Source organism: Ovis aries, chromosome 11, assembly GCF_016772045.2.
Source record: "Ovis aries strain OAR_USU_Benz2616 breed Rambouillet chromosome 11, ARS-UI_Ramb_v3.0, whole genome shotgun sequence".
Lineage (NCBI taxonomy): Eukaryota > Metazoa > Chordata > Mammalia > Artiodactyla > Bovidae > Ovis > Ovis aries.
Window position 1 is genome coordinate 21532951 of NC_056064.1, and position 25228 is coordinate 21558178.

A 25228-nucleotide genomic window follows, 5' to 3' on the forward strand; every position below is an offset into this window, starting at 1 on the left:
CAGATCACCAAGCCAGGCAGTAAAGTGACACACGGCACCACATGGAGAAGGTATCTGGATACCTGCGTGTGATTAAATGGGCAGCCGTTCACTGGTGGCATTTCATCCGAATTTGGACCCCCAGGTAGTGCTCAAAATGCCTTTGAAAAGATCACATGCGATGCTGAAGCAAAAAGCTGAAGAGAAATGTGGCCATCACATACCAGGCAGTACACGTAAAGGAGGCTGAAATATCCACCTCCCTTGGAACGGCTCGCAGACTCTCTAAGGCGGGAGAGGAAGCTCACATCAGCAAAGCTTCCATGACTGTCCTGCCTCGTGGGTTCCTGACTCTATGACCTTGGACAAATCACTTGGCCTTGCTCAGCTTCATTTTCTTCTTAGGAAAATGGGATGACACACCTCATGGGGAGTAATGTGAGGATTAAATGAGATGTGTGTGTCTGTGTGTGTTCAATTGTGTCCAACTCTTTGCAAGCCCATGGATTGCAGCCCACCAGGCTCCTCTGTCGATGGGATTTCCCAGGCAAGAATACTGGAGCAGGTTGCCATCTCTCCCTCCAGGGGATCTTCCCCTCCCAGGGATCGAACCCAAATCTCCTGCATTGGCAGGCGTATTCGTTACCACTGAGCCACCTGGGAAGCCCCACAAAATGAGACAATTGGCACAAAACACAGAGCCCAGCACCCAGCACATGAGAAGTGCTCCCCTGGACCCTGGTCTAGCTGGAAAGAATTTCCCCAAGGAGATGCAGCTAATAAGTGCAGGGGCAGGATTTGAACCCAGGCAGACTAGTCCCAACTCCCACCGCCTGGGCTGCCCTGTGGGTCCTGGGGCTCTCTCTGCTTACCTGCCCCGCCCTAGTGCGATGCCCTTCCCTCCCCCTTCCCCCAGCCTCTTGCCCTCAGTATAAACAGCTTACCGGGGTCACGTGGCAAGTCCTCCCTTTCCTGCTGACTGCCCAGCCCAGTGGTTCTGCCTACGCCCAGCTCCCCACTCCTAAAGCCCTTGCCCCCTTCCACCATCAAGCAGTCATCCTGGAAATAGATTCTCCCTGCGCACCCTGCCCCCTACCACACACACAACTAACTCACCTTCTTTCCATGGGGCTCTACTCTCCAGGCAGCAGAGATGGCAGCAAGAAGCCAACTTTGGGGTCAGATCTAGGGACACAGTTCACCAACATTTCTTCACTACCTTCTGTATGGCCAAGTCCTGTGTGACCCAGGTCGGGTGTCTGAACCTCTCTGAGCCTTGGTTTACCAGCCTGAACCCCAAGATAACACTAGTAACTCCCTCAGATGGCCATGTGGATTCATCAGGGATTGCAAAATGTCCAGCACAGCCTCCTGACCTCCTCTTCAACTCCTGAGGTCTTTGTCCAGAAGGAACAGCCAAGGAAAGACCAGCACTCCCTGGAGAACTCAGTCTAGGCGAGGGCAAATGGCTTGCGCAAGGGAATGCTTCATGCCGGCAACAGAGCCCCTGGATTGCCAGGCTCCCCAGTGCCCCCCAATTTGTTTGGAGCCCCTTGAGCCCAGCAGCACAAACACACAGGTCCTTGATGGGCAGTCAGCTTTATTCCTTTCCATGCAGAGAAATACAGAGACGAGAACTGGTAAGTGGGGGCTGGTGGGGGTGGGGCTTGCTGTTCCCTAGGGGGCCTGGGCAGGGACTGGTTCAGCACCACAAGCCAGGGGACCACGGTGTTCATGCAGCCAGTGCTGGACCCACGATGGAGCTGGGAGGCAGGGCCACTGTCCCTTCGTCTTCACCAAGGCCTGGGGGTGTCAGGTGCCCTGTGGGTGAGGGGCAATGAGGAGCTTCTCTTCCAGTCTTACTTCCAAAGGGTTTCCTGTCCTCAGATCCTTGGCTCCTCTTTTCCAGAAGGGCCAGCCTCTTGGGGCCTCTGAGCTACACTCTTGGTATGAGTAGAAAACTCGAGTCATTCTTGCCCAAATGGAAGGGTACTCCTGCAGCTGTCTGCAGCAGCTTCTCTCTTTCTCTCTGATTCTGGGTTTGGAGGAGGAGCCAGTGAGGGTCTGCTTTCATGGGTATGAGTATGGACAGCGGGACAGGGTGTGTGTGATGGTCCCAGAGCACACAGAGGCCAGAGCCCTGCCTCTGCCCATGAGACCACGCCTAAGCAGTCTCGTTCACTGCTGTCGTCTCCCTGGGGGGCTGAAGCTGGGGACCCCTTGGGGCCTACCAGGAGACAGTCACTCATGACCCCTCCTTCCAGAGCTGGGGCCTGTGAATGTCAGATTCACAGACCACCTAACTCCCCTGGCCTGAACTCGAAAGTGACACAAAGACCCTGGGCTCATCCCCGTCCTTCCCCAACAAACAGGGGCATCCCTGTTTTGGCTTCAAAGGTCCCATGAAGCAGATCCAGGAGGCCCCTCCTTTAGGGGCGAGAGAGGCTGGGGTTATTCCCAGGTGGGGCACTGACGCAGGAATGCCAGCCCCAGAGGGATCTACACAGTATTCCTGGGCCCTGAACCCGCCCTTCAATTCCCCTCCATCACACAGGCCCTCCTAGAAGGCTCAGAGCGGCACCCAGGACCCAGAGCTCCTCCCGGAAGACAGAGCCTCTAACAGTCTCCCTCCCCAGGAACCTCTGAGGAGGGTGTGAGAGACAGGCAGGAGCCCTAAAAGGAGGCATGAGGGTGCTGATCAGGTGCAGAGAAAACATGCTCAGCCAACTTGGAGCCAATCTACCCTGCCAGCCTCCTGGAACCCTGGCTACTAGGCAGGGCATCCTGGGGGTGGGGGGAGCCCAGAGCATCACATTACCCAGGGCTTGGGGGCTGCAGTCAGCGGGGAGAGTGGGAGCAGGAAAGACCTAGGGGGAAGTCTGAGGGGCCCTGCTTCACTCCGGTGTCCCATTAGGTCCTGAGACACAGGCCACGGTGTCCAGGCCCCTGATTCTGGGCATGTGTGTTCTCAAGCCCAGGGTTCCTGAAGACAGGACCCTTCAGCCAGGCTCTTCCCTCTCTCTTGAAATTCTCTAGAACCAGCAAACAACAAACCTTCATAAAAACTCTTGGACCCACATCCCTAAAGGAGGCAGAGACATCCCAAAGGGCCTGGGAGGCTATAGGAATTTCCCCCAGGAGTGGTCCCAGGGCTGGCTCCGGGGAAAGCCTTTGCTGTTAGTGGCTGGTCAGAGGGGCAGTTGGGGTGGGAGCTGGGAGCCATGCCCGCCTGAGCCACTCTGCGTGAGGACCTTCAGCCCCTGTGCACAGGGACCCTGAGCCCCTCCACATGGAACACTGAGTTTGTGCCCCAACCAGGTGGTCCCTGAATGTGAGCTCAGGCCTGAGTTCCTCTTCACTAGCCAACCTGGAGATGGAATCAGGGCCCTGGGAGTTCTTGATTGGTGCCCCAGACTGCAGCCCAGGTCGGGAACAAGAGGCAGACTCAGGTCATACTGGGAGATGTTCTGGGACCGGGCTTCTCAACCGAGATGCTCCTGAGGCTGAAATGTTTGAGAAGAGGTCCATGGGTCATGCTGTCCGCATTTCTGTCTCTACCAACACTCCTGGTGGTGCCCTCATCCTGTGATGAAGGATTTAAGGGTGGCTGTTGCCTCTTTCCAGGACAGCTACATGTCCCATGTGTCCGAGGGGTTCCAGGGCAGGTGCTAAGCAGCAGTTCAGCCTCTGAGCTCAGGGCACCGGCTGAGATTGTTGCAGGCATGTGGCACAAGGCATGCAGACCGTCTTTTTTTTCATCCCACCTCAAGAAAAATAGAAAAGATAAAGTCTGTGTCTTTGCTCTTGGTCATCAGACACACAGGGACTCTCTCCCCACCGTGGTCTCACTGACGGGAGTGGTTTATTCTCACTCTGGCAGTATATGCCTGCTTGGCCAGTCCCAGGAAACCACGGGGATGAGAAACCAACCAGAACCCCGGGGGTTAAAATACCGGGACGTGCCCAGGAGACTGGACCACATTATTCATCTGTTTCAGAGTCCTTTTCCTTTCCTTTCTTCCTCTCATTTTTCACCATTTGATATGGGCTAGCAATGGGGTGAGTTGGGGGTTTCCCTCCAAGTTTGTGCTTTTCGAGCTGGGGGATCGTCCTGTCCTCCGTGAGGCGTGTGGGTGGAGCTGGGGCCGCCTCTGCTTGCGCCGCTCCCTAGTTAGTTTCATTTCTTCGGAACTGTAAAGAAAAGAACAGTGATAGAAGGACGGAGCTCAGAACACGGGATCTCCCGGTCCCTTTTTGGAGGATTTGGGTTTTTGATTCCTAGGGGAAAATGGTAACAGAGGTGATTCGGTTTGAGGTTCCGGGTGGAAGTAAACTCCTGCCAAGGAGAGAACTGGAGTCTCAGTGATTGTTTCAGAAGTGGGCCCAGTGACCCCTGAGGCTAGACCCACTCCTGCTTGAATGTTTTAGTGAAAGCTAAACAGTCCCCTTGCAAATTTGAGTTCAGCAGTTGTTACTTGCCATGGAATGTAACACAGGCTTCCCCGGTGCCTCAGATGGTAAAGAATCCACCTGCCAATACAGGAGACCCAGGTTTGATCCCTGGTCTGGAAGATCTCCCGGAGAAGGGAAAGGCAACCCTCTCCAGTATTCTTCCCTGGAGAACCCCATGGACTATGGTGGGCTTACCGCTTATGTGTCTGCAGAGTCAGACACAACTGAGCATCTAACACTAACACACATGGAAAGGGTCATGGGTCAGCTTCAAGCGGAGCAAGACAGGGAGACTGAGGCGCTGGAAAGCGATGCTGAGGCTCGTGCCCTGGGCTAGTGGGCTCCCGCCTCGCAGGGACCTGCATGCCTCTCAAACTTTGTGGAACATGCTTCTGCTCAAACAGGTGAAGGAGGGGACCTGTATTTTTGAACCCAGGCCAGCTGATTACAAACCTGAACTCTTCCCTCTCATATGAAGCCATGACCCTACAGCCAAATCTCAGGATTTCTGCCCCAAGATGAACACTCTATATTCTAGGCCAGTACCTCCCAAACTTTAATGATGAGGTTGGGAATCTTACTACAGTGCAGATTTTTATTCGGCGGGTCTGGGTGGGGAATGAGATTCTATATTTACAACCTGTTCCCAGTATCAGCAGCCAAGCTGCTGGTCCATAGAGCACAGGTGGTGGCGCAAGGTCTTTAGGGGAAAAGCGTAGGTCGGTCACTAAAGGGGCAGAGATGGTTGGAGGCTTCCAATACGAGTGTGTGATTAGAGGGAAATGGACAATACTGACCTGCAGAGCCCAGAAATTCTCAAAGCTGCTGGGCTTTGTGAGTAGCACATTTGTAAAGGTTGGTCACCTTGCTTGGATAGCTTGCCTGGACCACCTTTGGGTGTTCCTGAAAGTCTCACTTCCTGACTTCCAGCACAGGCACGGTTTACTTCCAGTAAGACCTGACTGTCTCATCAGGGATGCTGTGTGGCAAGCCCCCAGGTTACAAGTCAGAGTCACTTGCGCTATCTCAGGTGATGCTCACAAAAGCCTCTGTGCTGGAAGTGTCTTCCTCCCACTTTTGACATAAAAAGCCCCAAGGCTCAACCAGGCAGACCCTGGTGCAGGACCATCAGAGCCGAGACTGGAACTTGTGGCCTCTGCCTCCTGGGCCTGTGCTCTTCCCATGACCTTTCCTGGTGATCTACTCTCCGGCCATTGGAGAGTCAGAAAGCCAGTCCCACTCAGCCGGTCCCTGCAGGAGACTGCAGAGCTTGCTTTTCTGGGGTGTGAGGTGAAGGCTGTGGCGCCCACATGCTCTTACCCTCCTCCCCACCACCACCCCTGTCCCGGGTGGTCCTCACACAAAGGGAGCCAGGGTGCCGCTGGGCCTCACCTGCAAAGTTGACAGTCACAGCCACGATGATGATGATGATCCCCATGATGATGAAGGTGATGCTGAGCATCCCGGCCAGGCGGCCCAGCCTCCGGGCCCCATCCAGATCCCCCTGTTGCACGCTGCTTCGAGACTGTAGAGAGAGGGTGGTAGAAACCCTGTCCTCAGCAGCCTTGCAGGGGCCCCCTTGCCTGAGCCGCCGAACACGTCCCGGTCCCCGCTGCAGCCCACACTTGAGCAGCTCCCCTAGGGGAGAGGCAGAGGCCTCCTTCAGGAGAAATGGCCTGGACTCAAGTGGCCAGACCTCTTGTGGGGATCCCTAACCAATCTTGCCCATTGTTGGCTTGGGACAGCTGGAAACATAACCGAGCAATGCCGGGCATTATCTCAGGATCTTAGTTCCCCAACCAGAGATGGAACCCATGCCCCCTGCAGTGGAAGCACAGAGTCTTAACCACTGGACTTCCAGGGAAGTCCCCAGGGTGTTATCTCAGGACAGGGATGGGCAGCATGGTACAGTAGAGACTGCAGGCCTGGGAGGGTGAACCATGTCCAGGCCATGCTGAGCTGGTGGGAAAGATAAGCCAGGCCCCCTAGGACCCCCACCCAAGGCTCACTCCTGTAGCCGCACTAAGGCAGCCTCTGTGACTTTTTCTACGGCCCAACATACCTGCCTCCTTTCCTCTGTGAGCCCCCTCTTCCCATAAAAGGAAAGAAATCACTGGTCCTCCCTCCCCCAATTTCCCACCCACATCACAAGCCCACTTCCCAGATCACACTGGAAAGGTGAGGTGTCTTGAGTTTGAACCAGGAAGGCTGGGGCTGGGGTGCAGCCATGGATGGTTTCACAGGGACTGTATCTGATTATTACTATCCTCAGTGAGCTCAGCTTCTCTGGGCCCTATTTGGTTGGGTTAAATCAGGTGGGTACAAGGAGGGGGATGAACAGAGGATGTAGAGACAGAGGGTATCCCGAAGGGCCTGGGAGTGGCTCAGTAGGAGGTATGTCCCAAGCTTGTCCCTGGAGACCCCTCACCACTGCCCAGGGCTGGCTGGTGACCTCTAGATTCCTCCAGCTCTAGAACTTGGACCACTAGAACAGAAACAGGAAGGAGTCCACTAAAGGTGGTGACTGCTTTCACATCTTGGTTTTTTTACTATTAATTTATTTAGCTGCACCAAGTCTTAACTGTGGGATGCAGGATCACTTTTAGTTGTAGCACGTGGGATCTTGTTCCCTGACCAGGAATCGAACCTAGGCTCTCTGCTTTTGGAGCACAGAGTCTGAGCCACTGGACCAGTGAGGAAGTCCCTATTTGGTTATTTTATGTTCTGATTATTGGAAGCTCCTGAGTTCAGCATGGAAGGGTCAGGTACCTTGATGATGATGGTGAACAACGATGATGAAGCCTTATGGAGCCCTTGTTTTGTGTCACGCAGCTTGTTAACGCCTGTGCCTAAATTACCTCATTTAGCCTCTGAATCATCCTGTGAGATTGGCGGTGTTGCCCACTTTTGAAGAAGCTGAAGTTCAGAGCAGCAACCCTCCCATCTGTGTTCTCTTCAGTGGTGCACCTGGGTCCTACCTTCATCTCTCAGAATTCTAACTGATCCCTCAGCCCCACCCCCTGGTTCCCTCTGCTAAGCTCCTTCCAGGCCAGCACCACCTGCCCGCTGCAGCATGACCTCACTCCCTTTGCCCCAAACCACAGCTTCCTACTTCCCAGATCTGCTCCTTGCCTTGTTCTCCTCCTTCCTCTTGCTTAAGCCCCAATTATTATAAACAGCCTAGAGTTCTCCCACTGAGTCATAGCTCCCCTCCCATCCCGACATAGTAATTAATTTCCTCCCTTAGTCAATTCCATTGCAACTGTCCTCTGGAGCTTTGCTGCACCTGCCTTAGTTCCAGGTGCCACTTGTCACTCAAGCCAAGGCAACAGCCTCATGAAGATGCCCCCTTGGCTCCAAGCTCTCTTCCTCTCCTTTCTACCCCCCACACCACCAGTCCATCCTGCAGAAACTCATGCCAGGCCTGGTGCTAGGCCCCTGGGAGGCAGCAGTGAACAAGCGAGCCCCCAGCTGTTATGCTCATGGAGCTTGCATCCCGGTGGGGGCGGCAGGGCACCATCATGACCCCACAAAAGTAAAATTGCAACTGTGGGTAGTGTTTCAAAGAAGAGGTGCCTGGTGCTATGAGAGTTTGTAAAAGGGGAGAGTTGGGGAACACTTCCTAAAGGGAGGATATTTGGATTGAGATATGAGATTGGAAAGATGCTAAAGCTGAAGCTTCAGTACTTTGGCTACCTGATGCGAAGAGCCCACTCATTGGAAAAGACCCTGATGCTGGGAAAGATTGAGGGCAGGAGAAGGGGATGACAGGGGACAAGATGGTTGGATGGCATCATCAACTCAATGGACATGAGTTTGAGCAAACTCCAGGAGATGTTGAAGGATGGGGAAGCCTGGTGTGCTGCAGTCCACGGGGTTGCAGAGTCAGACACGACTGAGCAACTGAACAAGAAGACAAGAGATGAGTCAGAATTAAGTATATTTTTTTCAAAAGGAAGTAGAGTATTCTGGGCAGAGAGAATAGCGTGTGCAAAGGCCCTGGGGGAGGCCCTACATGGCAAATATGTAGATGATCAATAAATTGTTATTGACCTAAGGGAGCAGGCAGGACTAGACAAAGGCCAGTGTGGCTGGAGACAGTGAGGAAGAGGAGGCTGCAGAGGTGGGCAAGGCCAGGCCAGGTAGGGCTCTACCCACACAGGAAGGAGGTTGGTCCTTATCCCAGAACAATGAGAGCCAGTGAGGATGGAAACGTAGGGGCAGAGGATGGTAAGACTGGATACAAGTTTCCAAAAGACCTCTACCCCTGCCATACCCCAGCTGTTGTGGGGGATCCGAAGAGAGTTAAGAGCTGATATAAAAGCTCAGAGAGAGAATGGTGGCTGAGGCAATCACTCTTCCTCAGTATCTCCCGTGGCCTCCCATTGTCTGCCGAACAAATTCCAAACTCAGGTTAGCCTTGAATTTCCTGGTTTGAGCCTCTGCTATTCTCTTCCATGACCTCTGGACCTGAGCTACTCAGGGTATGAGCACTGACTTGCTTTCGCTCATGCTATTTCTTCCGCCTGCATTCCCGCTCCCCCATAACACCACACGGCCAAATCCTCTCCATCCTTCAATAGTGGGCTCCAATTCCACCTCCTCTGTGAAGCCCACCAAGATACCTCCACTGCAATGGTCATCCTTAGCATCGTCTGAACATTTACCTCATGTCAGGAACTATGCAAGCTCAAGTCCAGACCTCAGTCTCTCTCTGCTCCCCAGGGACATTAGGGCACCAGCTCTCCTTGGTCTTCCCACCCTCTCCTTCTTAACTGTATCTTTTTCTCTCCTGTCTTGAAGAAATCCTCTCTTTATCTCACCCAGTTGTAAGCTCCCCGCTGCCCACAGGACCAAATCCAGATTCCATTTTGTGACAGGTGGCCCCCTCCTGATTTGGCCTTTCTCTGCGTCTGCAGCTGCTTCTCACACCACACCTGCCTGGTGGTCTGAGCTCCAGCTCCGCATCTGTAAAGCCTCCTAATGACAATCCCTGCCTCATAGGAGTGGTAGAAGATAAAAGGCTCTAACAGCTGGCAGCTCAGGTCACTGAACTCAGGACATCAACACCAAGTCAACAATGGGAGGGAAAGGGAGCAACATGCAGAAAGACTTCTGGGATTTCTAGGAAGTTCAAGTTCTGAAATCCAGGAGCTACCTTGAATCATAATCAAGGGACTCATTGTCGGCTGTAAGTATGGCCTTGGTGGGGGGAAGGGCAGAGGCTTTGAGGTGTGTCCTGCACCCCCACCCCCATTTTCCAGAAAAACAGCTGTCTGTGCAGCAATGATTCAGGACCATGGAGAGAGGCACACGTGTAGCTTCTTGGGTATGAGAGGTGAGGAGGAAAGGTGAGAGAGATGTTTTTTCAGTTACACTGAACCCAGTCGCACTTGTTTAACCACAGAGTGATCCATGATACATGCCTTCAAGCATGAGGGGTGCCATTAAGGAGACACCCTGGGAATGGCCAGATGGATCAGAGCAGACCTAATTGTGGCTGCTTTGTGGTGTCAGGCACATCATACATTCTGTCCAATGTAAATATCACAACTATTCCGTAAATCTTGGCTTTCAGATCTGTAAAATGGAGGGAAAGTAATTGCCTCTAAGTATGCAGCCCTACCTTTATTATTATTATTATTTTGGCCATACCACATAGCATGCAAGATCTTAGTGCTCCCACCAGGGATCGAACAGTGCCCCGTGCAGTGGAAGCACAGAGTCCTAACCACTGGACCGCCAGGGAAGTCTGGAGCCCTGCTTCTACCCGAGAAGCTCTCCACTGCTAGCTGGCCCTCATTTCTGAAGTTCCGCCCCACCCCCCATGAGTTACCAAATGAAGGATCTGTAAGAAAACCCTCATTTCTCTTTTTGAGTAGATAACCAGCTGCTCTCCATCCCTATCAGTTGCATCATCTTCCTCTTACACAAAACAGCTCAAGTTGAAGACACAATATAATAATTGCAATAACAGTCTTAATGACTGAATTAATAGATTGTTTGTGATCGCAGGGGTTGTGGGAATGGTGAGTGAGAAAACGATTTATGAACTCAGGTTAATACATCAGTGAGGAAAGACGCTGAAAACAAGTGTGAGTGTGGGGAAAGGATGGTGGGGGCGGGGAGGATGGGGTGAAGAGGATGCTGAGGACAACTGCCAGAGGCTGAAACCAGCCAGAGGAAGGAGGCTACAGATCTCAGGAAAGAGCTTCCTCCACCCATGAGGCTCAGGCCAAGGCCCAGCAGACCGCAAGAGAAGAGGCAAGATGTGCCAGTGTCCAGGGCCCATGGTTAAGACTCTGTGCTTCCACTGCAGGGGGCAGGGGTTCAACCCCCACTTGGGGAAGTAAGATCCCACAAGCCGCACAGCGCGGCCAAAAACAAACAGAAAGGACGTGCCAGGACTGATCAGTTATCAGCCCTTCCACAGAGATCAAGCACCTCCCAGCTTCTGAAAGCCGAAAGGTGCGCTTCTCCGTGCCTTCTTTGCATCATTCTCTCTGCAAACGTGCAATTCATCCTGAAAGGCCCCTGCTGGGCTGTAGCATGCTTAGCCATGTCCGACTCTTTGCAACCCCATGGACTGTACTCCGCCAGGCTCCTCTGTCCAGGGGGAGTTTCCAGGCAAGAACACTGGGGTGGGTAGCCATGCTCTCCTCCAAGGTATCTTCCCAACCCAAGGATTGAACCCAGGCCTCCCGCATTGCAGGCGGATTCTTTACTGTCTGAATCACCAAGAAACCCTGAAATGCCCTGACTACAGGTTAACTCCTCCATTGCTTGAGAGAAGGGACAGATTGGTGGGGAGAGCGCCCTAGGGGAGGAGTCAGGGTGGCTGCAGTGGTGGATGGGAGCAGCTGGGGAGATTTAGGGGCTTGAGACAGCAGCAGTTTACCAGCGGTTTCAGAAGTCTGTTAATATCTTAAGCTATATGCCTGCATGCCAGCTGACTATCAGCCCTGGTCAGGGCGTAGCACTCTCATTGAGGAAAGGGATAAATCATAAATGAATGAAAATGAGCCTGCAACATATCAGTTAAATAATTAACTTGTCAAAAATGCCTAAGTAAGGAAGCGATGAAGCCACTTTGGATCTCCACATCGCTCCCACATGCTGTGGGAACAACTTACAGAGAGGCTGCCACCAAAACCACAGACAGGGCTGCCCACCTCCTCTGGGGATGTAATGAGGGGTGAGACTCCATTATATCCAAATTGCTAAAAGCCGCGTTTTCCTGAAAGCCAGATTGGGGCAGGACCCCAATCTCTGGGATCTAATGCCTGATGACCTGAGGTAGAGCTGATGTAATAATAATAGAAATATACACAATAATAACAGAGTGCACTTGAATCATCCTGAAACCATCCCCCACCCCCTGGTCCATGGAAAAATTGTCTTCCATGAAACCAGTCCCTGGTGCCAAAAAGGTTGGGGACCACAGCTCTGGGGGTTTGCTCTTTCCTCTGACATTGCAGTTTCATTCAGCATTAATAATAACAGCAACCACTTCCATTTATTAAGCATTTGCTATGTGCCAGGCTCTGGCACACTCATTAGCTCATTTAATTCTCCCAACAGCACTAGGAGGTAGATGGTTTTATTACACATATTTTATGGATGAGGAAACTGGAGCTAAGGAAGGAAGCTGAGTGGTTTGGATATGGTCATGTGCCTTAAAAGGGATAGAGATGTGATACACACCCAAGTGTGTCTGATGCTTGCTTGATCAGCAACTGAAGGCTCACTGCTTGGGGTCCAGCATCTCTCACTGACAGGAGTCCTTGCTGGATCAGGAAGCATGGTTACTTCTCACCTTGACCCGGAAGTAAAATGGATGAAGCCAGCCTTGCCCTGACTATCCCAGGAGGCTCACGGGAGGTTGTGGGGCTGAGCAGGGCCAGGTCTGGACACCTGTGATCACAGCTCCTGAGATAGAGCCCCTGGTCCCAGCCCTGGTCTCAGCTGGCCCCTGTCAAAGCCACAGTGGGAAGAATGCTTGGTGATCCATTAGTCTTCCACTGATGGAGTGAGTGACAGGGAGGAGGCCACTGGGAGGCAGGGGAGAAAAAGAGAGAAGGGGATTATTCCCTCCCTGCACAAATGCCCAGAAGATCTGGCTTCCCTGGGAGGGACATGCCGTCCTTGTTGCAGAGGTAGATGCAGGGTGGGGCAGGTGAAGAGAACGCTAGATCAGGAGCCAGCTGATGTGCCTCTTACCAGTTGTGTGAGCAAAGGCAAGGCACTGCTCTGCATGCCTCAGTTGCCTCATCTGTTAAATGGGACTGATCAGCCAGACTCTGCCAGCCTCATGTTACAACGTGCTCTGCGGACAGTGAACTCTAGCCAGGGTGTCAGGGCTGCAGGTCTCCTTCCTCCCTGGGGTCAAGGGCTTGATCTTTCACTTGGTAACCAGCGAGGAGACATCAGATGAGGAGCTTTGAAGTCTGTTGCCAGACCTGGAGACACCAGCATAGAGACAACTCTCTTTCCTCACTTTCTGGCTCTCCTTCACCCCTGTTGCTATCTGAGTGGGACCACGTGTTTCAACTCTAAATAAATATCTGACCCCCTCCCTCCCTGGGGCATGGGAGTGTCCTATGAACTAGAAAAGTGAATATCACAACAAAGCTACTCACACAAATGTTTTGGTTTCTCAGTGCATATAAAAGTTACATTTATACCTTACTGTAGTCTGTTAAGCGTACAATAACATTATGTGTAAAAAAACAATGTATCGACCTTAATTTTAAAATCTTGCTTAAAAATGCTAACCCTTGGGACTTCCCTGGGAATCTGGTGGTTAAAACTTTGCCTTCCAATGCAGGGGTTTCCTGTTCAATCTCTGGTCAGTGAACTAAAATCCCACATGACTGGAGGCCAAACAACCAAAACAGAAAAACAGAAGCAATGTTGTAACAAATTCAGCACAGACTTCAAAAACACGTGCATGCTAAGTCGCTTCAGTCTGGTCCAACTCTTTGGACCCTATGGACCGTAGCCCGCCAGGCTCCTCTGGCCATGGGGATTCTTCAGGCAAGAATACTGGAGCGGGTTGCCATTTCCTCCTCCAGGGGATCTTCCCAGCCCAGGGACTGAACCTGCATTTCCTGTATTGGCAGGCAGATTCTTTTCCACTAGTGCCACCTGGGAAGCCCCGAATGGTATGCTATGTGAATCTGATTTCAAAGCTCTAAAAGAAAAAACCCAACACCAGGGAGACACTGGCCTAGTTTTCTGCCTCCATGTCCTAGCGCTTACTATGTGCCGGGTGCTTTCGCACTTTGCATGGCTCACAGCGGTGTGCTTTAGGCGCTCAGTTGTGTCCGACTCTGTGACCCTTTGGACTGTAGCTCGCCAGGCTCCTCCGTCCATGGGCTTTTTCAGGCAAGAATACTGGAGTGGGTTGCCATTTCCTTCTCCAGGGGATCTTCCCGACTCAGGGATCGAACCTGCACCACCTGTGTCCCCTGCATTGGAGGCCGATTCTTTATCACTGCGCCATTGGGAAAGCCCCTTGTGTGGCTCATACAACTCTATAGTTTAGGTATTATGTTGACACCCATTTTGCAGATGGGAATACTGAGAATAGAGGTTTGAGTGACTTGCCTGAGGTTGCACAATACCTTGTGGTTTTGTCTAGTGTGGGCACTTCTTGCAATGTGTTGTAAGAATCTGTTTACAGATTTCTCCCCACTGGACAGGAGGCTTGTGGGAATTGGTGATGGTGCCTGGTTTAGCACCGTATTCCCTGCCCCAGGCCTGGCAACCATTGGACCTGATTCAAGAACCCAAGATGGATGTAGAAATGCACCAGGGGTAGGTTCAGCGGTCCCAAAGCTGTAGGGGCAGGTTTCCTTTGACAAAGGCAGCTTTTACCCAGCTCACACTCTGCCACCCCCACCAGAAGATGGATTTTAGCAACTGTTTTCTCCTGGACCCTTGTCTGCTTTCCCTCCCCAAAGCTGGTCTCCCGCACGGGGCTTCTCCCAGTAACCAAGAGCTTGTCCCTACCCAGAGCCACTGGTGGCGATCCCTGTGGCCCAGCTCCACCTCCAGCTGCCCCCCAAGAGCCGCAGGCAGCACAGGAATTTCCTCAAAGGCCTTGCCCAGCCCTGGCTGTTGTTCCCACGCAAATTAGCCAATTGCTGGGACCTGAGAATGTTGTCAGTTTCCCCCTAAAGCCCTGGCAGGTGGTGCTGGGGATTGGGGAAGGTGCCCTTGGCTGGAAACTGGGCCTCCATGAAGTGGAGAGAGATGTATAAGGAAATAAGGATTTTCTCAGTGGACAACGTAGCAGCAGGAAAGACCACATCTCCTGGGGACTGGATGACGGATAACTCAATAATGGAGTCCCTCCAGGGGCAAGCAGTCACTGTCTCCCCTCTCAGTGTACCATCCCCTCCTCCTAACCTCATTCTGAAAGTCATTCCCTGCCAGCCTCTCTCTCTGTCTGTCTCTCTCAACTTCCTGAAATATGAAATTCACTTGCCAATAGCTACCAACATTTCCTGGGGCTCCTCTGCCAACAGCCCGATCCCAACAGCTTGGATTGGAGACGATCGAAGGTTATGTACTCAAAACCCTACAACACAAGCATGGGAGACGCAAAGATGAGCCCCCATGCCCCTCCCTGGCCAGGCCAGCCATGCCCTCTGATACACATGCGTTCCCACCTGTGGCCCAGACCACCCCTCCCGCCCCTGCAGGAAGACAGATATTGAAACCAGTACGAAGGCAAGGCCCAGAGGGCCCTAGCAAGAAGCTCCCCCCAGAGGAGCAGCCCTGGCGGAGCTGGCCCCTGGGGCCTGCAGTCCATGGCAGGGAAGCTACTGCTTGCTCTTGGAAACCAGAGTTGCCAGAAGCTGTTAGAACACCCAGGAGGCCCTGGGGATGGGGTGGGGAGGTGATGCCTGGCTCCCCTCCTGAGAACACGGGGCCCTGAGACCCCATATTGGCTGCAATCTCTGCTGATTCACAGCCCCACTCAGGAATGACTCCTTGCGACAAAGCCCCCGGCCCCTGCAAAGGCCGGACCCCCAAGCTGGCTGTCCTTTCTGGGCAGGATTTAGCTCTGGGCACCTCTCTGGGATCCCCTTCCCAGCAGGGATGTGTGCAAAGTCAAGCTGTGATGTCCAGGAGCAGAGATGAAGGAGGACAGGAAACTGAAGCTCCGGGGGCGCTGGACCCCTCTCCAAGGGGGAGTAATAGGCCGGCTAAGATGGGGAGTCTCCCCTCCCCACCCCCCGGGATCCCAGTTTTTCTCTCAACACCCTAGGTAGGGTGACTGGTGCCTGCCAGGGAAGCATGGCTGCTGACCAAAACCAGCCCCAACCCAGCGATGAAGAGCAGCACTTACCATGATGGAAAAGATGAGGGGCATGAGGTTGAGGGGCCAGACGGGGCAGAAGCAGGAGGCGATGGCAAGGATGAGATAATCTTTGGGAACTTCTCCGTCCTGGGCATACGAGGTGGTGGCTGTGGAGGACGCCCGCCTGGAGCTGGCCCGGGAGGATGAGAGGGGGTGCAAGGCTTCCCGGTGCCCCTCGGATATCACCTTGAAGGGCAGGCTGTGGCCATTCTGCTCCAGGTCCAGAGGCCCCGAGAGGGACTTGGACGGCTTCAGGGGCTTATCATCCTGGCCCCCAACCTGCACAAGGAGCTTCTCCATCTCTGGCAGGTCCAGGGGTGAAGCAGTGCCTGGCTCCCGCGCCGGGGAAAACTGAGGCTGTCCGGGGTTGGCCATGCTGGCCTGGGCCTTGGGCTGCTCCAGCTCCAGGATGGGACGAGGGGCTTCCGAGGGACCTCAGCGCACCATTCCTTGGCCCAGACTGGAGGCCTACAGGTCAGGGGCAGACGTGTCACCCAGGAGAGCCAGGGCCAGCTGGGGGGCTGGGAAGGTCGGCTTCTCCAGGCCAGCTGAACTCAGAGGCGGCGGCCAGCCTGCCGCCCCGTGGAGCTCCAGGAAGCTGGAGCCTTCAGCCCCATTCAAGTTTGAGGCCAACCTCACTGGTGCTGCCGACAGCTCAGATGGGCGGGGAAGGAGCAGAAAGCAGCTTCAGGAGCAGAGAGGAGACTGCTCCTCTCCTGAGTGAGGCTCGGGCTAAGTCAGGGAGGCTGTGTGTGTGTGTGTGTGTGTGTGTGTGTGTGTGTGTGTGTGTGTGTGCGTGTGTGTGTACACAACACCCAGCCTCCCTCCCTCCCTGCCCTCCTCAGAGATGCTTTTCAATTCACTTCTCCCCAGAGAACCACCCGGCAGCATTCTGCCTCTGCCCCAGCCCAGCCCTGCCCAGGTGGCTTGGACCAGCCTCTGGCTCCCGCTGCGGACCCAGGACCCCTCCTCTGCACTGGGGGCTCTGGATGGGGAAGAAAGGCAAAGTGGGCCCAAATGGGTGTGCCTTTACCTGTCCCGGGAGACTGAGCCCTCGGCTCCTCTTCTCCTGGAGCAGGCTCCCGCTTCTCCTATCTGCTGTGAAACACTGAACTCTGGACCTATTGCATCCCACCTTGAAACTGAACCCCTGCAAGCCCCAGAGATGTCCAGACCAGAGCCAGGCTCCAAGCTCTGGAGGGAGGGGTCGAGTGAGTACTCGTGGGGCCCCTGGAGGAGGATTGTGTCTGCACCCTCTGAATGGGTGTCTGAGCAGCTCCCGAGGGGTGGCAGAGGGGCTGTTAGGGAGGAGCGTTGGCCCCATCTCATGGCCCTTAGGGCTTTTCTGAGGTGCTTTTAAAGAGCCAGCAAAGATCCTTCTGCTTCAGAAGCTCCTTGGGGAAGATGCCCGCTTGAAGGGCTGCGGTCTTGGCTGCCTGTCCCATCTCTCTTAGTTCTCTCACATCTCCTCCGTTTCTGCCACCTTCTCTATTCTCTGCATCTCTTTCTAAAACCCTGATCTCCCGGCTTACGTGGTCTTATAAGGTGACCCGGAACCACCAGGGTTTGTGTGTGCATCTGGATGCTTGTCTGTGGTTTGGAGGAGGGCGTAGGTCATGTATCGGGATAGGGGTGAGAAATTAGAGGTGAGAAGGAGTCTCAGAGGTTGTGGAGTTCATTTGAGATCAGAGGTTAGGAAACCAAAACCCAGACTCATTTCAAACTGTATCCCAATTAGGCATGAATCCATCACATCCAGAAACTGGTTTGGAGCAAGATGAGCCATTTTAGCAGAAAAAAGTATCTTTGAATTGTGTATCACACTGGCTTCAGAAATGCTGCTTCCAGCAAGAGCCAAGACAAGGAGAAAGAGGGTGTGAAGGGCAGAGAATGGTGAGCTGGCCACACAGGGGAAGAAGAGACTGGGCAAGGGGAGTGAACTGGGCCCTTCTGCCCAGGAACTTCTAGAAACATGCTTTTAAAATAAGAGACCTTCAGGAATTCCCTGGCAGTCCAGTGGTTAGGACTCCAAGCTCTCACTGCAGAGAGCCTGGGTTCAATCCCTGGTTGCGGAACTAAGATCCCACAAGCTTTGAGGCAGGGCCCAAAATTTAAAAAACTAAAAAAAATTTTAAAATAAGAGACCTTCTGCAGACAGTGGCAGTTTGGATGCCCAAGGGTCCTAGACTCTAAGTCAGTGTCCAGCTTGGCCGGAATTCCATGTTACAATCTAGAAGCTCACTCTTGGTGGGGAGGACTCAGGCCCTATGGACCTACCACTAAACAGCCTAACCAGGCCAGCTCCATAGCCAGCAGCCAAATCTGGCTATAGAGCCCCTGAAATGTGGCTCATCCACACTGAGATATGCTATACATATAAAACACACACTGGATTTCCAACAGTACCAAAAAAATTTAAAATATTTCATTAACACAGTGTATGTAGACTACATATTGAAGTGATAATATTTTTGCTATACTGAGTTACATAAACATTTAAAAGTTAATGTCACCTGTGTCTCTTTTCTCCTTTTAATATGCCTACCAGAAAATTTAAAACATGGCTTGCATTGTATTTCTATCGGGCAGCACCTGGCCTGAAGGATAGAAGAAACCTGACATAAAGAAGCTTTTTTTTACTTAATAAAAACTGGAAGAAACAAGAAAGAGCCAAGAAGTCCCCAGGGTGACTCATAGTAGCAAGATTACCAGGTAAACGGGTTCCCGGACTAGGGAGCCGGGTTTGCTCTGCACTGTGAGAGGCTGGGCTTGTGGCGCCATCTAGTGGCCTGGTGCTGATGAGGGGAAGGACCAGAGATGAGAGTGGGGACCAGGGAGGAGGGGGAGAGACGAGGACAAGGAGCGCCTGGTTTGGGCTCCGGGACTGGTGAGCCCAACGCAGCCAGCTGCTCCGGCTGCAGCCTGGTAATGCCCCCACCTGCAGGTGCCACCTCCCCTCCACCCCCACTCTCAACTGAAGTCTTCACTGGAAGCCCATGGGCCAGGCCCATCGGGCAAAGTGGGTTTGGTTGAGCAACGTGTTTTTTAAAAATCCACTTCACATAAAAACGGGGATTGCAGACTTTTACCGTGAAGATCTGGGAAGCCTGGGCCCACTTTCTGCAGAGCAGCCAGAAGCTAAGCCCATAGCAGCCTTTAGAAGGGAAGGCACTGAGCTCCCCCTCCGACTCCACCTGCACTCCCACCCGTGGGCCCCAGGTGCGGGTCTGTGCTATAAGCCCCTGTAGCTACACAGGTGGTATCCGCCCTTCTGTTCTGCTGTGGGCTGACCTCCCTGCTCCCTAGTATGGTTGCAGGTCACTGAAGAAAGTCATTCCACTCTCTCTGCCCCATCCCCAATGGGCTGTGAGGTCTTGGGGAGGGGGCAGGTGTGCCCCCAGCTCCCTCTTCATGCGCTTGGCTCACAGTGACAGCTGACTGGAGGAACCAAAGGAAGATAAAAGCACCAATCAAGTGCCCAGGGTGTCCACACGGCTGCTAAATCCACCTCTACCTGCCCCAACCTGAGTGCATCCTGGGCTTTGAAGAATTCTGAGATGGAAACAATGGTATGGAAAGTGGACCTGGAGTGCACAGAGACACAAACCTCAGAAGGTTAGGTCAGTTTGAGCCTAATGCAAGGAGAAGAGGTAAAAAGAAAGAAAAACCCTGTACCTGTGACCACAAGCCTTTTTATCCTCAGTATCGCACTGGGCATCGGGAAACCCTGTGGGGCTGACAAGGTAGGAGTAATTAAGCAAATTCCACTTTTCACTGAGGCCCACCTGGGCCCAGCTCCCCTGCTTCAGGCAGCCTTCTGGTGTTTACACACACATACACACAAGTGCAAAATGTGAGCAAAACTTGATGTGGCCATTCACCTATCAGCAAGCACCCCAGTTTCACATCCAGTGAGGTATGTGTGTGCTAAGTTGCTTCAGTTGTGTCCGACTCTTTGCGACCCTATGGTAGGGACTGTAGCCCACCAGGCTCCTCTGTCCATGGGATTCTCCAGGCAAGAATACTGGAGTGGGTTGCCATGGCCTCCTCCAGGAGATCTTCCTGACCCAAAGACTGAACCCGTGTCTCTTATGCCTCCTGCATTGGCAGCTGAGTTCTTTACCACTAGTGCCACCCTGAGTCCCTTCAAAGGAATCCTTGCTGTCTATGCTCAAAACATTTCCCCACTCCTCTTTAGAACGTGTCCTGAGCAAACAAAACTTTCACTTTTAAAAACAATTATCAAGAGCCGAATGGATATTGACCCTGTTTACATCCCCCAAATTCTCTCCAGGTCGCTTCCTGCGCCTACCTGTTGGTCCACACTTATAAGCAGCAGGCACAGGCCAGTTTGATCTGCTTTCCCTGCTACCATTGCTGGCATCCTGTTGCAAATACCTGAGTTTGCTTTGCCCAAGCCTGTCTGGTTAAGTATCTGTGTTGCTTCAAGCCTTTCACTGTTAGATACAGTGCCACTGGGACCTCCTTTAAAAAAAAAAAAAAATTTTTTTTTCCTTTTGAATTACTTTCTTGGGGTATTTTTACTGTGATTTTGCCAAATTGTTCTCTACCAAAAAAAGGAACAGATACACAATACAACTAGAAATCTGTAAATGTGCCCCTTTCTCCACATCTCTGACATTTGGGTCTTAACGATTGTTATTTACGTTTGCTGGCATGTCTCATTCACAATGTAAAAAGTGCTATAATTGTTATTATTCTCTGCCCTTTCCAAGTTAGCCCTTTCTCTCTCTCCTTTGAACACTACTTGAGTACTCTGTGGGGATTAATCTTATAGATACATAATTTCTGTCTTTAGGTGTATCAGTCATGCATCTCTTTCCGCTGTGGTTTTTACAGCTCTGACTTCTATGTGTGTCTTCTCTTTCCAGAACTTTCCTTTTTATATTCATTTAATACCTATCCTTGTACTACTTTCCACTACATTTGGATAAACCTATGTGGTCTTGGTTGATAACTTCCATGTCTTCAATAATCAGGGATGTAGCTTCTTTTCACAGCAAATCAGTCATCTTGGAGAATGGATATGGTTTTAGGAAGCAAACAAAGAACTCAAGCAGGGTTCCAGAAAACCTGCTGTTGCTGCTGCTGCTGTTGCTGCTAAGTCGCTTCAGTCATGTTCGACTCTGTGCGACCCCGTAGACAGCAACCCACCAGGCTCCCCCGTCCCTGGGATTCTCCAGGCAAGAACACTGGAGTGGGTTGCCATTTCCTTCTCCAATGCATGAAAGTGAAAAATGAAAGTGAAGTCACTCAGTCGTGCCCAACTGTTAGTGACCCCATGGACTGCAGCCCACCAGGCTCCTCCACCGTGGGATTTATCAGGCAAGAGTACTGGAGTGGGGTGCCATTGCCTTCTCTTCCAGAAAACCTGGATGGTGCGTAATTAAAGATATTCTGGTCTAGCACCCTTTAAAAATCAGGGAGAGGAGGGGGTACCTGTTAGGTCAATAGATACACATGTGCACACACAAAAATTCACATATCTACACATTTCTGTAAACATGCCAGGCAAATATTTACTTATCATCTTGTAAATATGCAGATGTGTGCCCTCAAACAGATAGCCCGGATGAAACAATGTTAACTAATGTGTTGCACCTTCCCATGCATTCTCTCCATTTAACAGCTCTACAAATGGAATTTGTCTTAATATTAAATAGCTTTCATGCAGTGAGTGATTTCGTAGGCCAGGCGCCATGCTAAGTGCCTTAAATGCATTCTCTCTTTTAGTCTGCAGAACAGCCTATGATAAGGACTTACTTAGTCCATTCTACCGGATGTAAACACCTAGGCTCAGAGCCCTTAAGACGATTTGCCAAGGTTACTCAGCTGGTAAGTAAGGAGACAATACTTCCACATCCTCAAACTGCCTTCAGAGTCTGCGGCACACTCCCCATCTCACCTGCAGGGGGCGCCCTCTCCCTTCCAGAGCTGAGCGTGCAAGCCAGGGAAGCACTCTCATTTCTTTTCATCCTGGAACTCCGAAAAGCAGGACTTGATGGTCATTTTTATCATGTTTCCAGAGAATACAAACCTGAGGCTGAAGCAAGGTGGAAGCACTGTCCAGGCTTGTCTGTCAAAAAATTATAATATGCAAACACTACCAATTGTGGAACACCTTCAAATTGCCAGAAACCGCCTGATGAATGAAGGTTAATACAGCCATCCTGAGGTGGAGCCACCTGTGTCAGAGGTGAACCCCTCCCCCACCGCCCCGCCCCAGCCTTAGAGAGGTTAAGTGGGCACACACGTATTAAGTGCAGAACAGAGCCTGGATCCCAGGACAGCCTGGCTCTTTCCTTTCTGCTGTCAGACCATGGTACTACCCCTCCCTGACAGAGGACGCTCAGTGGGCAGGCCTGGGGCCAGGGCCCCACATTTTGCTCCTGGTGGGGCCCCAAGAGCCCACTGCCCCAGAGTCTAAGGCTCTTCATGATCTGTGACTCGGGCACCCGCCCTGTGAAATGTGGAGCCCTGGGGTCTGTGGGCCTGGGGACCGGATGCCAAGTGTGCCGGCCAGGGTCTCACTTGCCGAAAGCAGAGACGCCTGTAATTAGGACGATGAGCCTCATCTCAAGTGCTCTGGGGACCCCTCACTCCTCCCTGGGAGACTATGGGCATCTCTCCAGTCTCTGTGGGGTCCCCCATTCTGAGCTGTGGAACTCCCCCCGCCCCCAACTCTCCAAGGAGACCAGCAAGCCCTCAGGCTTTCCCTGTCATGTCTGGGTCCTCATAGCGAGCAGCACCAGCGATATGAGCCCGGTCAGTGAGGCTGGACGTGAGCTCGGGGTGCTCATCTTAGAGACAGAGCAGCTGTCCAGCCTTCTCAAGGGGGGCCAGCTGCCGCTCCCTCTTCTGCAGCAGCCTTGGCCCAAGCCCCACTTTCCTGGATTCCAAATCTGCCCCTCATCACAGAGGCACAGTCCACACTCCCACTCTTCCCCGGGAGCCTCACCCGCCCATCGCTTGGGGTACAAGCGGGATTTACTGATGCCCCCCAAGTCCTTGGCCCTGCCCCCAGCTTCCTTCCCTGAGACTGGCCCACAGCCTGCTCTCACTGCCACGCTCTCTGTGGCTCACGGCAGACGGCAGTTCTGACCACATCGTCAGCCTCCCAGACTTGCTCCTCATCTCCAGATAACGTCCTCTCCCACAGGGCCCCTCACAGTGCTCGGTCACACCTGGGCTCTTGGAGGAACCAATGTCTCCTAGTACCTACCTGTGGGCTTCAGGCCAGGGACCCATCATTCCAGAGTGAGGCCCCAGGCCTCTTGGGGCCTTCCTGCCACCCTGGGTTCCTGGGCCCCGTGGAGTCCTGCTAGCAGACAGAGATGACAGCTCCTCCTTTTTATTTGGCTGCTTCTGATGGCCTCCCCCAGACCACAGACTTGGGGCATCAGCACAGGCTGGGGGAGGGGACCCCCGCTGAGTCATCAGACCCCATCAGGTACCTCCCACATAAACCCCCCACTTTGTCCAAAGGTCTTCATTTATCCTTAAAAAAAATTTTTTTTTGTAAAGCAAGAGACAATAGGACTCAGAGGCACCGAGATGCAAAAGTCACTTTCCAAGGAGAGTTCACGTCCAAAGGTAAGAGCTCAGAAGAATCCGGCTCCTGGCTGGGTTCCCAGGATTCTAGGAGGTGCGGCCCAGTCTCCAGAGTTCCTTCCCACCAACAAAGCGCCTCCTTTCCCCATCAGGCTTCAGCCCATTCGGTTCTGCCAGGGATGGCTTTCTAATCTTCCCGTTCTGTGGTCATCCTGCCGCTGGCTGCTTTCGGGCCCTTCAGTGCGCTCGGTGCCCGGTCAGGAGTGTTGGTGGCCCAGCCCGGGGCCCGCTCGCAGGAAGCCCCGTGGCCAGGCCGAGGGAGCCCCGAGACTTCGGCGCCAGCTTCCGTGGGAGGCCTGGGCCCAGCCCGGCAGCGCCTCGGCCGCCGCCCTGGGCCGCCCCAGGGGCGTGTGCGGGTGGCACGAGGCGCAGCGCGGCGCGAAGGGCCCGGCAGGCGGCGGCGGCGCCGGCGAGCTGGAGCCCAGGTCTCCTGCGTCCCCTCCGCGCGCTGCCTGCCCATGGCACTCCTGGTGCCCGCAGGGCCAGCGGGGCGCGGGGCTGGCGCGCAGCACGAGGGAGAGCGCGGCGATGCGGTGGATGGCCCTGCGCAGCGTGGCGATCTTGGAGAGCCTCTTGCCGCCCAGGTCGTGCCGCAGCGCGCGGCGCAGCGCGTTGAAGGCCTCGTTGTAGTCCAGGATGCGCCTGCGCTCGCGCACGTTGGCGGCCATGCGCCGCGCCTTGGACCGCACGGGCCGGCTGCGTTTTTTACTCCCGGTCACCTCCTCCGCCTCGCCCAGACCTCGGGGGCCGCCGTTCTCTCTCAGCACCCCAAAATCCCTCCCAGCTTCCAGGCAAGAGTTCCCCAAGTCCTGAGGAGAGCCCTCAGCCCCCTTCAGGCCCCTGAGGCCTGGTCCTGGCGCGCCTCGGTGCATGGCCTCCTTCCGGGCCTCGCTGCCCCGGCTCCGGCTCCCAAGGCTGACAGTCCACCTTCTGAGCGTGCACTCCTGCAGCCTGGACACTCCGGGACAGGCCCTCTCTAGCTGGGGCTTTATGGCACCACGTGGCTCTCCGCCCTCCTCATCCATCCATCTCCCTCCTCCTCCTGCTTTATGACCTGCCTCCAGGTAGGTTGGTGAAAGAGGAACCCAGAGGGAGGAACCATGCAGATTCTTGTAGGAAGGGGCCAGGTGGGCAGCGGGACCCGCCCAGGGCAATGCTCCAGCCACGGAGAGACCTGGCCTGGCTTCACTCCACGGCCTCTTTGGGGTGGCTGGGGTCCACATTCTTCGCCCTGAGTGCCAAATCTGGCCTGCGGGCAGGAGAGCTGATAGGTACACAGAAGGGGCCCAAGGGTAGTTAAGTGTGTTTAAAGAACCCTGAAAGTTTTGTCCAGGCCTGTGGGCAACCACAGGGCTGTCACAGAGGGTAGCATGACTGTTCCAGCAGGACCCATAAGAGAGGGGACAAATCAGAGACCACAGGGCCCTGCAGTTAAGATGGACCTGGAGTTTCTGGCTCTTTCAGCTTCCAGAGTGAGGCTGGCTGGAATTTCGGGCTTGGGTTTTGCTTGGGCCTTATTCACCCTCTCAGAGAAGGCAGTGGCACCCCACTCCAGTACTCTTGCCTGGAAAATCCCATGGATGGAGGAGCCTGGAAGGCTGCAGTCCATTGGGGTCACTGAGGGTCGGACACGACTGAGCAACTTCACTTTCACTTTTCACTTTCATGCATTGGAGAAAGAAATGGCAACCCACTCCAGTATTCTTGCCTGGAGAATCCCAGGGACGGTAAAGCCTGGTGGGCTGCCGTCTATGGGGTCGCACAGAGTCGGACACGACTGAAGTGACTTAGCAA

At 53.5% G+C, this 25228-nt stretch overlaps 2 protein-coding genes across 3 annotated transcripts; both read right to left on the reverse strand.

The window, feature by feature from the left end:
* Positions 1-1562: 1562 nt before the first annotated feature.
* TRARG1 (trafficking regulator of GLUT4 (SLC2A4) 1) lies at positions 1563-17207 on the reverse strand. 2 transcript variants are annotated; one of them, XM_004012529.5, is made up of 4 exons: positions 16836-17207; positions 15791-16270; positions 5824-5956; positions 1563-4170 (listed from the first exon to the last, which is right to left on the reverse strand). In XM_004012529.5, the coding sequence occupies exons 2-4, from the start codon at positions 16175-16177 to the stop codon at positions 4157-4159; spliced, it is 534 nt and encodes a 177-aa protein (XP_004012578.1). In that variant the 5' UTR covers positions 16178-16270; positions 16836-17207; the 3' UTR covers positions 1563-4156. The 2 variants fall into 2 exon arrangements, with proteins under 2 accessions (XP_004012578.1, XP_042111408.1); XM_042255474.1 differs by lacking the exon at positions 16836-17207 and having other exon boundaries at positions 15791-16515.
* A 4550-nt stretch (positions 17208-21757) lies between these two features.
* Positions 21758-24883, reverse strand: BHLHA9 (basic helix-loop-helix family member a9). The gene has a single exon (XM_060394716.1). The coding sequence runs from the start codon at positions 24655-24657 to the stop codon at positions 23632-23634; it is 1026 nt and encodes a 341-aa protein (XP_060250699.1). The 5' UTR covers positions 24658-24883; the 3' UTR covers positions 21758-23631.
* Between the last annotated feature and the right edge of the window lie 345 nt (positions 24884-25228).